Below are 13565 nucleotides of genomic sequence, written 5' to 3' on the forward strand. Positions count from 1 at the left end.
ACTTATACCCTTTGGGTTAATTAATCTAAACCTTAGGATTTAGAGTTAAGGGGTGGGGTTTTGGAATTAGGGTTTAAAATTTTATAAAATAAAAAATAAATACTAAAAAATTAAAAACAGCTTCAAAAAGTATTTTTGAATTATAAAAAGAAATTTTGAAAAAAAAAGTTTCAAAAAGAATTTATAAAAAAGTTTTGAATCTGAAAACATATAATCTGAAACTATAAAAAAAATTCTTTTTTTTTTCATTTTTTTATTTTATTTTATTTGTTTTTATTTATTTTTGTTTGTTTATTTAATTTTAAACCAAATGTATTATGGATATTTTACCCTTTAATGAATGTCATTTTTGTGACTTTCTCTTTCTAGTGCAATTTTTAAGACAAAAACTCAAAATGTGCTATTATCGACAATTGCCCAAAAATATACTGGGTTGACAAAAAAAGAAAAAAATATATTGTGGAAAGGTGCTAGGTTATACTTATATGATTATCTAATAGCGTTGACTCTCTTGGCAGGACTTTGTTAACAGATAGAAAGACAAACCGGTCGAGAAATTTGTTTCAAAGACCCAAAACTGGTGGAGAGATTTTTTTTTTTTTTTTGAAAAACGGTGGAGAGATTTCTGATAGTATACAAAAATATGCGTTAATACGGTACGATATAAAATAGTGTTATGGCTATGGAACTAAAACAACCAAAAGAAAAAACAACAAAACGAATCGAAAACTAACGATGGTTTCCTTCAGTCGAGAGAATAGAACAGAGAGGATGAGTAAAATAAACTCATTCTCGTTAATTCAACTACAATGTACAACTGATAGTATTTATACTCTATACAGGCTCGTGTATACTTCCTATACAACTTCATTTACATGTATACATCAACATAAACTGTACAAATAATACATAGTATATGCTGATAGAGAGTAAGAGAGATCATCGTCATGGTGAAGTGGAAGTATAAAGATTATTGAGATATTTTATTTACACACGGACCTTAGGTGTATTCGAAGAGAGGGTCTAGAGACTCTTAGAGGTTGATTGTTTATGATTTTTCAAACAGTTTTGTTTTTTTTTTAAACCAAATTTTTACCAATTAAGATTTTGGGAAAATGGATTTCCTGAAATATAGGAAAACCAGCTTTTCTTATTAATTACCTACTTTCAAGCAAAAGCCAAAAACCATATTTTTTTTTGTTTTCTCAACAATGCAAGCTGGGCTTTGTATTTTTTTCTTATTAAATATATATCTTTTGAACCGAAAATCAAAAACTATAATGGAATCAACACCAAACTGAAAATCATAAAATACAATCTGGAAGCAAACCGAAGCGCCTAAACATAATATTAGTTAACAAACAAAAATAACTTTGTGCTTTCAAAGCGCGTGTACTATCCTTGTTTTGATTAAAAAGAGGAAATTGGTGGTATGTTCTTTTCATTTAATTGAAAGTAATAGAAACCACATCATAGCTATGAGAAATTGGGAATTATCATAGAAGCTTTATTTATCAGGGAAATTTATATGGCAATCTGGATAGCGTAATAATACTGGCCCAAACAATAAGGTCAAGAACATGATGCATAGAACTGCAACAAACTTACATATGGATTAAAGGCAACCATGTAACCCATAGAAAAGACAATGGAAACATGAAATTAAATGGAATTTCAATAGCCAAATAATTCATTCGAACCTTGGAAATTAAAAAGGACTAGCACACGAAAAGTAAAACATCAGATGAGACTTGGTATCTTATTTATGAATTGTATAGAACGAGTTTAATAATACGAAGGTGGAGGAGGAGATTTGTATTCGGCCTTTGGAGATGGAGAGTATGCTGGTGGTGGTGGTGGAGATGTGTAGACATATGGTGGGGGTGGCGATTTGTACTCAACCTTCGGAGAAGGAGAGTAATATGGTGGTGGAGGTGGGGAGTTGTAGACATATGGTGGTGGAGGAGATTTGTACTCAACCTTTGGAGAGGGAGAGTAATAAGGTGGTGGAGGTGGAGAGCTGTAAACATATGGTGGTGGAGGAGATTTGTACTCAACCTTTGGAGAAGGAGAATAATATGGTGGTGGAGGTGGGGAGCTGTAGACATATGGTGGTGGGGGAGATTTGTATTCAACCTTTGGGGAAGGAGAATAATACGGTGGTGGGGGAGGAGAGCTGTAGACATATGGTGGTGGAGGAGATTTGTACTCAACCTTTGGAGAAGGAGAGTAATACGGTGGTGGAGGTGGAGAGCTGTAAACATATGGTGGTGGAGGAGATTTGTACTCAACCTTTGGAGAAGGAGAATAATATGGTGGTGGGGGTGGAGAGCTGTAGACATATGGTGGTGGGGGAGATTTGTATTCAACCTTTGGGGAAGGAGAATAATACGGTGGTGGGGGAGGAGAGCTGTAGACATATGGTGGTGGAGGAGATTTGTACTCAACCTTTGGAGAAGGAGAGTAATACGGTGGTGGAGGTGGAGAGCTGTAAACATATGGTGGTGGAGGAGATTTGTACTCAACCTTTGGAGAAGGGGAGTAATACGGTGGTGGGGGTGGAGAGCTATAGACATACGGTGGTGGAGGAGATTTGTATGTGGGCTTAGGGGAAGGAGAGTAGTATGGTGGTGGTGGGGAGCTGTAAACGTATGGTGGTGGAGGTGATTTGTATGCATGCTTAGGAGTAGGAGAGTAGTATGGTGGTGGTGGAGAACTGTAGACGTACGGTGGTGGTGGGGATTTGTATGCATGTTTAGGTGAAGGCGAGTAATAAGGTGGGGGAGGTGGAGAATGGTAAACATATGGTGTTGGAGGAGATTTGTACTCAATCTTTGGAGAATGAGAGTAACATGGAGGAGGAGGTGGACAGACACAAACATGTGGGTGTGGTGGAGATTTGTATACCACCTTAGGTGATGGTGAATAGTATGGTGGTGGTGGAGAGTTGTAAACATATGGTGGTGGTGGTGATTTGTATACAGGTTTTGGTGAAGGAGAGTAATAAGGTGGAGGTGGGGAGCTGTATACATATGGTGGTGGTGGAGATTTGTAAGCGGGTTTGGGAGAAGGCGAGTAATATGGTGGCGGGGGAGAACTGTACACATATGGCGGTGGTGGTGATTTGTATGCGGGCTTAGGGGAAGGAGAATAGTATGGTGGTGGAGGAGAACTGTAGACATATGGTGGTGGAGGAGATTTGTACGCAGGCTTAGGAGAAGGAGAGTAGTATGGTGGTGGCGGAGAGCTGTAGACATACGGAGGTGGTGGAGATTTGTATACATGTTTAGGTGATGGAGAATAGTAAGGTGGGGGTGGGGAGCTGTAGACATATGGCGGTGGTGGGGATTTGTATACGGGCTTGGGTGAAGGCGAGTAGTATGGTGGTGGGGGAGAGCTGTAGATATATGGTGGTGGTGGAGATTTGTATGCTGGTTTAGGTGAAGGCGAGTAGTATGGTGGTGGTGGTGAGCTGTAGACATATGGTGGTGGTGGTGAGCTGTAGACATATGGTGGTGGTGGCGATTTGTATGTGGGTTTAGGAGAAGGAGAGTAGTATGGTGGTGGTGGAGAGTTGTATACATAGGGAGGTGGTGGAGACTTGTATGATGGTTTGGGTGACGGAGAGTAATAAGGTGGTGGTGGGGAGCTGTAGACATATGGTGGGGGTGGAGATTTGTATATGGGTTTGGGTGAAGGCGAGTAGTATGGTGGTGGTGGTGAGCTGTAAACATACGGTGGGGGTGGAGATTTGTATATTGGTTTTGGTGAAGGTGAGTAATATGGTGGTGGTGGAGAGCTGTAGACGTAAGGAGGTGGTGGAGATTTGTAATCAATCTTTGGAGAAGGTGAGTAATATGGTGGTGGTGGTGGAGATTTGTATGCGGGTTTTGGAGAAGGTGAAGAATATGGTGGTGGTGGAGAAGTGTAGACGTAAGGTGGTGGAGGAGATTTGTAATCAACTTTAGGAGAGGGTGAGTAGTATGGGGGTGGTGGTGGTGAGTTGTAAACGTAAGGGGGCGGTGGTGGAGAGTTATAGACGTAAGGAGGTGGTGGAGACTTGTAGTCTACCTTAGGAGAAGGTGAGTAGTATGGTGGTGGGGGTGGAGAACTATATATGTATGGTGGTGGTGGTGGGGAGCTGTAGACGTAAGGAGGTGGTGGAGATTTGTAGTCCACCTTTGGAGAAGGTGAGTAATATGGTGGTGGTGGTGAGCTATACACGTAAGGAGGTGGTGGAGATTTGTAATCCACCTTTGGAGAAGGTGAATAGTGTGGCGGTGGTGGTGAACTGTAGACGTAAGGAGGTGGTGGGGATTTATAGTCCACTTTAGGAGATGGCGAATACATTGGTGGAGGAGGAGGAGAACTGTATACGTAAGGAGGTGGTGGAGAGTTGTAGTCAACTTTCGGTGCAGGAGAATTGTACATTGGTGGTGGTGGAGAGCTATAAGTGTAGGGCTCATAAGAAGCAGCAACCATTGTTGCCATGATTACAAAACCAAGAGCATAAACGAGATGGGCTGAACGCCCCATCCCGGGAGAAGATGTCATTCGCAGTTTGATTGCTTCTACAACACTTCACTGCGTTGGTTTTTGTTTTTGTTTTTGTTTTTATGGTTCTACATTACTTCTGTGCATGCCTTTATATAGGTTCTGGGGTCTTACCATTTTTTTCTATGTGTTTAGCTTGCATCTCAGTAATCGTGGAAGCATGTCTGCGTCAAACTTTCGTGAAACGTGCAAGAACGTGCATCAAATGTCAACGAGCAGCTTCTTCTTTTTATTCTTTCAAGTTCGTGAAGAAAGATGCATATCATTGTTCAATTATTTTGTCAACGACCCAATTAATTTGTTTCTTATTCTTCTTTAATGATTTTTCCTTTTCTTATTCATTTTGGTTGGAGAAGTTAGTTGAACTTTTCAAACTTGGGACCAATTTCAAATATTCGAGGCTCGTATTTCTTCTTTTTTTTACTGAAAATAACATGGTACGATGCTCGTATGTCCATATTCCCATTTTCTCTCTCTGATTGATACTAAAAGTTACTACCGTTTGATTGACATAACAGGAGCAGAGGAAAGTTTCTGGTTTGATAACTGGTTGGATATGGAGCCTTTGATTAGATCATCTCCTATATATTCTTCTATTTTTACTTATAAAATATAGCTATCTAAAATAGAGATGTGTTTCTCCAATGTATTTTTATATTTTTTTATCTCTAAAAAGAATATTTTGAAATTTTACAATAAGTACCTTTTATTTTCGAAAGTTGATAATTAACTTTACGTACTTTGAACTTTTACAAGATTTTCATAAATTTATGACTTTCTTTAAAGTAATTTTTTTAAAAGACTATTATATAAATTTAAAGTGTGATTCTATGTTTATAAAAACTGTATTTTCTGAAAAAAATAGTTGACTGGTTATAATTATAAAAGTTTAAAAATTAAAAGACTATTCTGTAAATAGAAGTATGACTTTTTAATAGAAAAAATACTATTTTTGCCTCTATATTAAGAAGAAAAATATCAATCTTTATTTTAAAGGAAAAAATAAAGTTGGGTTGAGGTATTATTTTTCTCTATTATAGTTTTTAGAGGTTAAAATAATAATGGGTTGGAGATGTTTAACATGAGCAGTATGAACCCTATACATACATTGAATTACCCGTAGAGCGACTGCTAGTAATTTTGTGAATCAGAATGGATGGTCCACTCGAGGTAGGGATGGCAATCAAGGACCTGGACCGCGGGCCTGGCATGTAAAGGCTTGTTGCAGGCGGGATTGGGCCTCCATTTGTTAAACCTGCAAATTTGCGGGCCTCGCGGGACGGGTTCAAAGCAGGACGGGTTGAAAGCGGGATGGACTTAACCTGCGGGATTTTGAAGACCCGCAACCCTAAGTCCCCATTTCTGCTTTCGCCTAAAACATTGAGAGAGAGAGAGAGAGAGAGAGAGAGAGAGAGAGAGAGAGAGAGAGAGAGAGAGAGAGAGAGAGAGAGAGAGAGAGAGAGAGAGAGACTTCGATCTGCACCGGTGGAGCTTCTTCAAGTTATTATAAGAAGTTTGAAAACTCACTTTCCACCGAAGAAGAAGATTTAATTCCTGCCATGGGTTCTTCATAGTTTTGCCAATACGTATTTGTTCACATTATCATACATTTTGGAGTTTTAGGTTTCAATATAACTTTAACTGACTTATATTATTCTTATATGCAGAAGATAAAGTTGATGGTGAAGAAAATAAATTTTCATCTTTTTATCGCTTGTTGGTGACAAAGATGAAGAACAAGAAGTGTGATTGGTGTTTTCTTTTTATTTATTTTTGGGATTAGCATCTTTGATTTGGTGTTGGTTTTATTTAATTTTGGATTCAGAAAACTAAAGCATTTGTTATGAACATATGAGTTATGATATTTGGATTCAGCAACTAAAGTATTGTTTATTTTTAAAATGTTTGGAGTCTAACAAAAGTAAATAAACTAGTGTTTTGATCCAACTAAAATCTTCAACTAACAAGTGTATTGCCTTATCCAGTTCAATCCTCGACTAAACTCACTTACTGATGCGTCATGAAACTAATAAAGCATCCTGAATCATGTCTTGAAGCGTCCAGGAGCCATATGTCAGTTTGTATTTCTATGTCCCGCGGGCCGATCCGCAAAGGCTTACATGTTTTGCGGTACGGGTTTGTTCAGCCATTTTGAGGACCGCAGCCCGCGCGGGCCTGACCCGCCGTATGGCCTCTTTCTGTCTAAAGTCGTCTATTCTCTCTCCGTATGGCCTCTTTTGCAGGTTGTTGATGGTCTTCGTGTAGCTTTATGATGTTCTACATGGATTTAGAGCAAGGAAGGTGTGTCTGGAGTGTATATGGTGGTGACAGTGGCGGATTTCCTTGCGTGATGGTTCTGGTGGTGTTGGTAGACCTTTGTTGCTGATTTTCCCAATGGTCTTTACATTTAGCTGTTGGGTAGCTTGATTCTTTTGCAATGGAATCTTGTATGGCTTGTCATGTGCGACGGTTTTAGTTCTTTGTTGCCATTCATTTGTGTTTAGGATTTGCTATGGTAGCAGTGCCGGTCCGGATTATTATGGCGCCTAAAGCGTACCAAAAAATAATGCCTCTAATTATAACTAAGAACTTTATATAGTTAAAAATATTAAAATAATACTATTAAACATTATATTATTTTCAAAGAAATAAAATACAAAACGTCAAAATATTATTTTGAAAAAAAATTCTAGCATTTTCTTGAAAATAATTTTCTAATTTCAAATAATCAAGTGTTTTAGTTAAGTTGTATATCATTTATCGTAGATAATTCTTTATAAAATTCTATAAAAATTGAATTTTTAAATAAGCAACTAAAATCAGAATTGACTATAAGAAATTTCTTTTGTGTTTAGACAACAATCATTCATTTGTTTAGAAATTACAGGATGTTAGCCGTTTTTATAATTGCATTTGACAACAATTCTAATTATAATCTTATTTTATAGTAGTATTTTTTTACAAATCCAAAAGTTATTATATATAGTAGAACAAAACATATGATACAATCATGTATATATCAATTTCAACTTGTTTTATTTTATTGAACTTCAAAAGATTATAAGATATTACAAGAACTTTCCCAAAAAAAAAGAGAGAGAAAATGACTTAAAAGATACAACTATTTTGACAAAGAAGATTAATCACAATAAAATGTGTAATACGAGAACTAATAATTAGATTTTTTGTTAAAAAAAAAAGATTGTTATGGTTGAAGGATTACCGATTAGAGCCAATTTTGATAACATTATCTTTTAACAAATATATGGATATAGAGAAATAGATAAGAGAGTTATAAGGAAATACATAAACAAAATGGGCTAATAAATGGAAATCTCCTAATAAATGATGTTACCAAAATCTTCCGTAAAAGAGAATCAAATATATAATTAGAAAATGGACAAAATGTTATCAAAAAATAAGAATAAAGGACTTGAGCTTTGAACCCATTACCTTTTGATTACGCGTTTAAGCACACACCAATTAACCTAATGTGCCAACAATACCACAATCGAATGGTATGTCATTGTAGCATTTTAGGATCGAATCCACAAGGAACTAGTGATCTATAACACCAAGAATACACAAACTTTCCTAATCTAAGCAAACAAGAAGATGGATGATTTGTAACAAGCTAATATCCTAGAAATATAAACAAGGTGATCTCAAATCCAATCAAGAAATAAGTGCAAGAACTTTCAAATGCTAAGGATTGATCCATGGGCAATGATAATTGATATAAGGTGATCAAGGTTCAATCTAGAATGTTCAAACAAAACAATCAACAAGTCTATAGGTCTAGATCTCATTCAATATAGATTAATCCACTCTCGTGGCAAAAACCCCTATGCTAATCATGAATTAAACATCAACTATCGTTGGCTAACGTAATCAAGCATGCATGAATCACAAGTCTACTAACCACTTAAACACCTTGGACATCAACTGTCGTTGGCCAAGCATGTAAAAGACAATACTAAGCTCATTCAAGCATTTTAACAAACACCTTTCGGGCTTAAAATAGCTTAAGGTCTAGATGAGAGTGATCAAGTCTAATCTAGCATTAAGTACACTTAGCAAGCATAGAACAATGTTAATCAAGCCATAAACATCCTAAATCTCTACCTAATCACTCTAATCTATCTAACCCATGAATCACAAAGTTACTACTCACTAATCTCCATAAGAAACCTTAAACCCATGTAAGGATCAAGGCTAATCATGTTAACCAATATAAGATGAAGTACTTCCTTAGATTATAAAAAAGATTCAAGCTTTTACAAGTTTAGACAAAGTTTTGAGAGAAAATGAGATAAAATTAGGGTTTTCGGAGGATAAAACTATTTATAAGAAGTCTAAACCCGTCCTGGTTCAGTTGAAGTAAACCGGGTCAAACCGGAATAAACCGGTCAACATCTCAAAATCGTGTCCGTAGCGGCTTTAGCGTCCCGCTCCACCAAGCCGCTCTGATGATTGATCTTTGATGTGGAATTTGCCGCGCGGGTTCATCAACCCGTTTCGCCAAGCCGCTTTGAAGCATCGAACCACTCTGTTTCCTGCGACGTCTCTTCCCCGCAACATCGAACCGTTCTGGACCTGCACTAACTCGAGCTTCTCCTCCGATGGCGTCAAGCCTCTTATGGCATCATTCGCGCTCCAATCTCGAACCACAATCTCCGGCCATTTGATTAAGCTCCGACGAACCGTGACAGCTCGTGCCGTCGTCTCTCCTCCCCGATTCACGCCATCGTCGTCGTCAGCCCAAGCTTCTGGTGTCGTTTGCACATCTCCAAGCCGCAGCCATCGTGGAGCTTCGTCGTCACTGGCTGCAACTCGCGACGCCGGCTCCAGAGCGACCAGCTTTCCTCACGGCCACATCTCTTTCTCTTCTGAATCTCAAGTTCAAGCCGTCTCCGTCGTCGTCGGGCTCCAGATCGGTGAAGAGAAAGCTCACGGTCTCTCCAATGGTGAACTTTGAAGTTATTGCACAGCTGGTCCTTCAGTTGTTGAATAATTACTAATTGACCCAAAACTCTTGAAATAACATTTATGTCCTCACGAATCAGCCCCAGACTTCTTAATTGTGCAACTTAGACCCTGGAATTTGCAGAATGGTCTCCGAGCTTTTGATGACTTCGTTTCTGACCCCGGACTTTTTAAATTGCAGAAATGACCTTTTGAATTGGCCCAAAACTCACAATTGTGCTTTCCAAACCCTGTTAAATGCAAATGTTGATGCAAATGCAATATAAAGACCTAAATGCAACTAAGAATGAACATAATAAGCTAAAATATGGATCTAGAACTCATCAAAATCAAGATATGTCAACTCCCCCACACTAGTCCTTTACTTGTCCTCAAGTAAATTTTTCACAAAACTCAAGAAGGAAAGATATAAAGATGGGAGCTTATAACCAAAAGAGACACTTTCTAACCTTCAACCTAACATCCTAAGAAAAACATAGCAAATAGCATGAGCAACTTTCTTAGTGCACTCTAGCTTCTCAAGGCCTATCAAAACTCTTTTATCTCTACACATGTCATATTGTCATCCAACCAACAAGTTCCTTAGCCAACTCTCACATTCATTCACACACACACACAAGGTGAATTCTTGCAAATGGATATTTGATCTCAATCATTTGGTTTGGTGAGAAAAATGGTCTAGTGTGAATGAAAAGGAGGGTTCAAACATAATCTTTTATAGTGACTTACACTCAAAGAGAGGAGCTAGATCATTATGCAAAATTTATCTAAGAAAAGGAGCAATTCATGCATACAATGACTTGTTCTCATCATTCTATCCCATTCCTAAATGATTTCAAGCTCTACCCTTCTTTTTCTCATCATCCCAAAACCCAATGATACACTCACTTTCACCTCTCACCCAATGAACACATTCTCATTTCTTATTTTAGCCAACTAGGATTTTTTTTTTTTTATTCACTCAGCTCTTTTATTTTTCTTTTCCCCACTCTTTTCATGTTTTTTTTTTATTCTAAAGGGGATTCTATTTATAAACACAAGAGCCCTTTTTTCTTTTAGATCTCTAGTGGCTTTTTTTCCTTTTCTCACTCTTTTTGGTTCATTTCTTTTCACTTTCACTCACATCCCAATCCCAAGATCAAAAGAATTTAAGCTCACAAACTCAACAACCATCCTAGAGGCTAGCCTAAATGAGGTCCTAATGCTAGCCAAAGATGAGAACAACTCATTGTCGCTCCTAATACTCTCAAGATTTTGCACATGACATGCTATCAATAAAAGGCCTCACTCAAACAAATTAATGTTGGTTTCAAAGAATGGTGAGGGTTAATGGGTATGGAAGTGCCATTTGGGTTAACAAAGATTGGTACAAAGAGAGAAAGATAACCCAAATGTGTATAATATCCATGATCAAGTATGCAAATGCCCATATGCAAGAGAGATTAAGTTCATTAAGCCCTAGTTCATTTGGAGTTGGTTTCAAGAACAATGCCAATCATCAAGCAAACAACATGTTTCAAGAAGAGTTTTCAAGGCTCGAAGCTTACAAGCTTTTTCAAGAGATGCTTAAGCTACTTGATATGTTTAGCTAGGATGTCAAATTGAGTTCTAGACATGTGTTCTTTACAAGGTTTCTCCCAATGCATGAATACAATCTAAATGCTTCTAGACTCAATCCTAAAGATGCAAATGGATCAAGTGAAACTACATGAAGATTTTTTAAAAAAAATCAAATTTTTATGAATTTTCTATGCAAATAAGTATTCACAATGCAATGCATGAGACTCATGGCAAGTAAACAAAACAGAAAATGATGTGAGATAGTAGACTCTCCCCCAAACTTACTTCACACAGTCCCTTGTGTGAGAGTAAGCTCAAAGAAGAGATCCAAGGAAAGAAATAAACATGAAAAGTAAATATGTACAAGGTTGGAGTGACACTTACTTGGAGTTATTGGCTGAATTGGGTGGTAGAGGACCCTTGGCCTCGGGTTTGTTTCACCATGGACATGGACTGAAGGGGAGAAGGCAAGTGTCTAGAGTCACAATGCTTCACATCAGCCAAGGCAAGTAAGACTTGACCTGAAAAATCTCAACCATGCTTATTAAATAACCTAAAAAGAGAAGATAAAAAATATATATACAATGGATAAACATGGAATTTCCTCCCAAGTGAGCTTGTTTTAAGTCTCTAGCTTGACTTTGTGTGCTTGTTAATCATAGGTATCAAAAGGTTGAGCCAATGCACCTTTGGTCCTTCTCCTACAAGAACAAGGAACCAAGTATGCAAAGGAGCACACTACTATCCATAGAAAATAGACAGATTTTTCCTCAAAGAGCTTCACTAAAGATGTGACATGAATTATGAAATGCTCCTTGAGGTTCAGATGGTCATGAGAATCCAATGCATATGGTGGAAACACACAGTCAACTACAGGCTCAAACAAGGTTTTAACAAAGTAGTCAACTCTATCTCCATCAATCAAGTAATACACAATGCTCACATTCTCATGATAATTTTTGACAAGGGGGTTTTCTATCCTAAGCAAGAGCATATCCACATCAAGTTCATCCCCTAAATCAGCAAGTTCAAGAAGAGGTCTAGGTTCATTAAGCATCAAAAACTCATACTCAAGATCAATTGAAGCACAAAGATAGTTCTTGTCAAAACAAACTTCAATATGATCTCTAGCAAGCTTTTCTATTCTCAACTCATCTAGCTTCCTAGTTTCACATATTAGATCAAGACATTCATTTATGAGCACAAGAGAATCAAATTCATGGGCAATATTCTCACCACAAGGCAAGCAAAGTTCCTCAAGTTGAAGTTCTAGAGTGGAAATTCTTGTACCTTCCAGCTGGGGTGGTGGAACCCAATACATTACCTCTTTAAGGTCATAAGCAACATTGAACTCATACTGTGTAACCTCCCTTTCTTCAAGCTCTGCTTGATCCTTAATAAGCTCCACCCGGATCCTTCGTGCTAGGGATGTCTTTGCTGACCCCGGGTACTTCTTCTGAAGCTCATTTAATGTCACAAGCTGTGCTGGAGTGAGTATACTTGCATCAAAGGGTGGTGGCTCCACATACACATATGGCTCATCTTCGATGTGATCTTCCTCTTCTTGTGGCTTCTCAAAACAGCTTAAAGCCATCACTCAAGAACAAAAGCACTAGAATAAAGAGTTAGTAACTATACAAAAGCAAAACAAAGCAAGAAAATAAAGCTTAGTCTCAAGAAAGATTGAAATCCTAATGATAAATCTACTAGTTCCCCGGCAACGGCGCCAAATTGATTACGCGTTTAAGCACACACCAATTAACCTAATGTGCCAACAATACCACAATCGAATGGTATGTCATTGTAGCATTTTAGGATCGAATCCACAAGGAACTAGTGATCTATAACACCAAGAATACACAAACTTTCCTAATCTAAGCAAACAAGAAGATGGATGATTTGTAACAAGCTAATATCCTAGAAATATAAACAAGGTGATCTCAAATCCAATCAAGAAATAAGTGCAAGAACTTTCAAATGCTAAGGATTGATCCATGGGCAATGATAATTGATATAAGGTGATCAAGGTTCAATCTAGAATGTTCAAACAAAACAATCAACAAGTCTATAGGTCTAGATCTCATTCAATATAGATTAATCCACTCTCGTGGCAAAAACCCCTATGCTAATCATGAATTAAACATCAACTATCGTTGGCTAACGTAATCAAGCATGCATGAATCACAAGTCTACTAAACACTTAAACACCTTGGAACATCAACTGTCGTTGGCCAAGCATGTAAAAGACAATACTAAGCTCATTCAAGCATTTTAACAAACACCGTTTCGGCTTAAAAAGCTTAAGGTCAGATGAGAGTGATCAAGTCTAATCTAGCATTAAGTACACTTAGCAAGCATAGAACAATGTTAATCAAAGCATAAACATCCTAAATCTCTACCTAATCACTCTAATCTATCTAACCCATGAATCACAAAGTTACTACTCACTAATCTCCATAAGAAAA

The 13565-nt window shown here is 37.6% G+C and overlaps 1 protein-coding gene across 3 annotated transcripts; it reads right to left on the reverse strand.

Annotated features, from left to right (window-relative positions):
* Positions 1-1490: 1490 nt before the first annotated feature.
* LOC103840741 (extensin-2) lies at positions 1491-5682 on the reverse strand. 3 transcript variants are annotated; one of them, XM_033280329.1, is made up of 2 exons: positions 2449-5682; positions 1491-1902 (listed from the first exon to the last, which is right to left on the reverse strand). In XM_033280329.1, exons 1-2 carry the CDS (start codon positions 4552-4554, stop codon positions 1786-1788), a joined length of 2223 nt encoding a protein of 740 aa, XP_033136220.1. In that variant the 5' UTR covers positions 4555-5682; the 3' UTR covers positions 1491-1785. The 3 variants fall into 3 exon arrangements, with proteins under 3 accessions (XP_033136220.1, XP_033136219.1, XP_033136218.1); XM_033280328.1 differs by having other exon boundaries at positions 2215-5596; XM_033280327.1 differs by having other exon boundaries at positions 1491-5482.
* Between the last annotated feature and the right edge of the window lie 7883 nt (positions 5683-13565).

This window comes from Brassica rapa, chromosome A09 (assembly GCF_000309985.2).
Source record: "Brassica rapa cultivar Chiifu-401-42 chromosome A09, CAAS_Brap_v3.01, whole genome shotgun sequence".
Taxonomy (NCBI): Eukaryota; Viridiplantae; Streptophyta; class Magnoliopsida; order Brassicales; family Brassicaceae; genus Brassica; species Brassica rapa.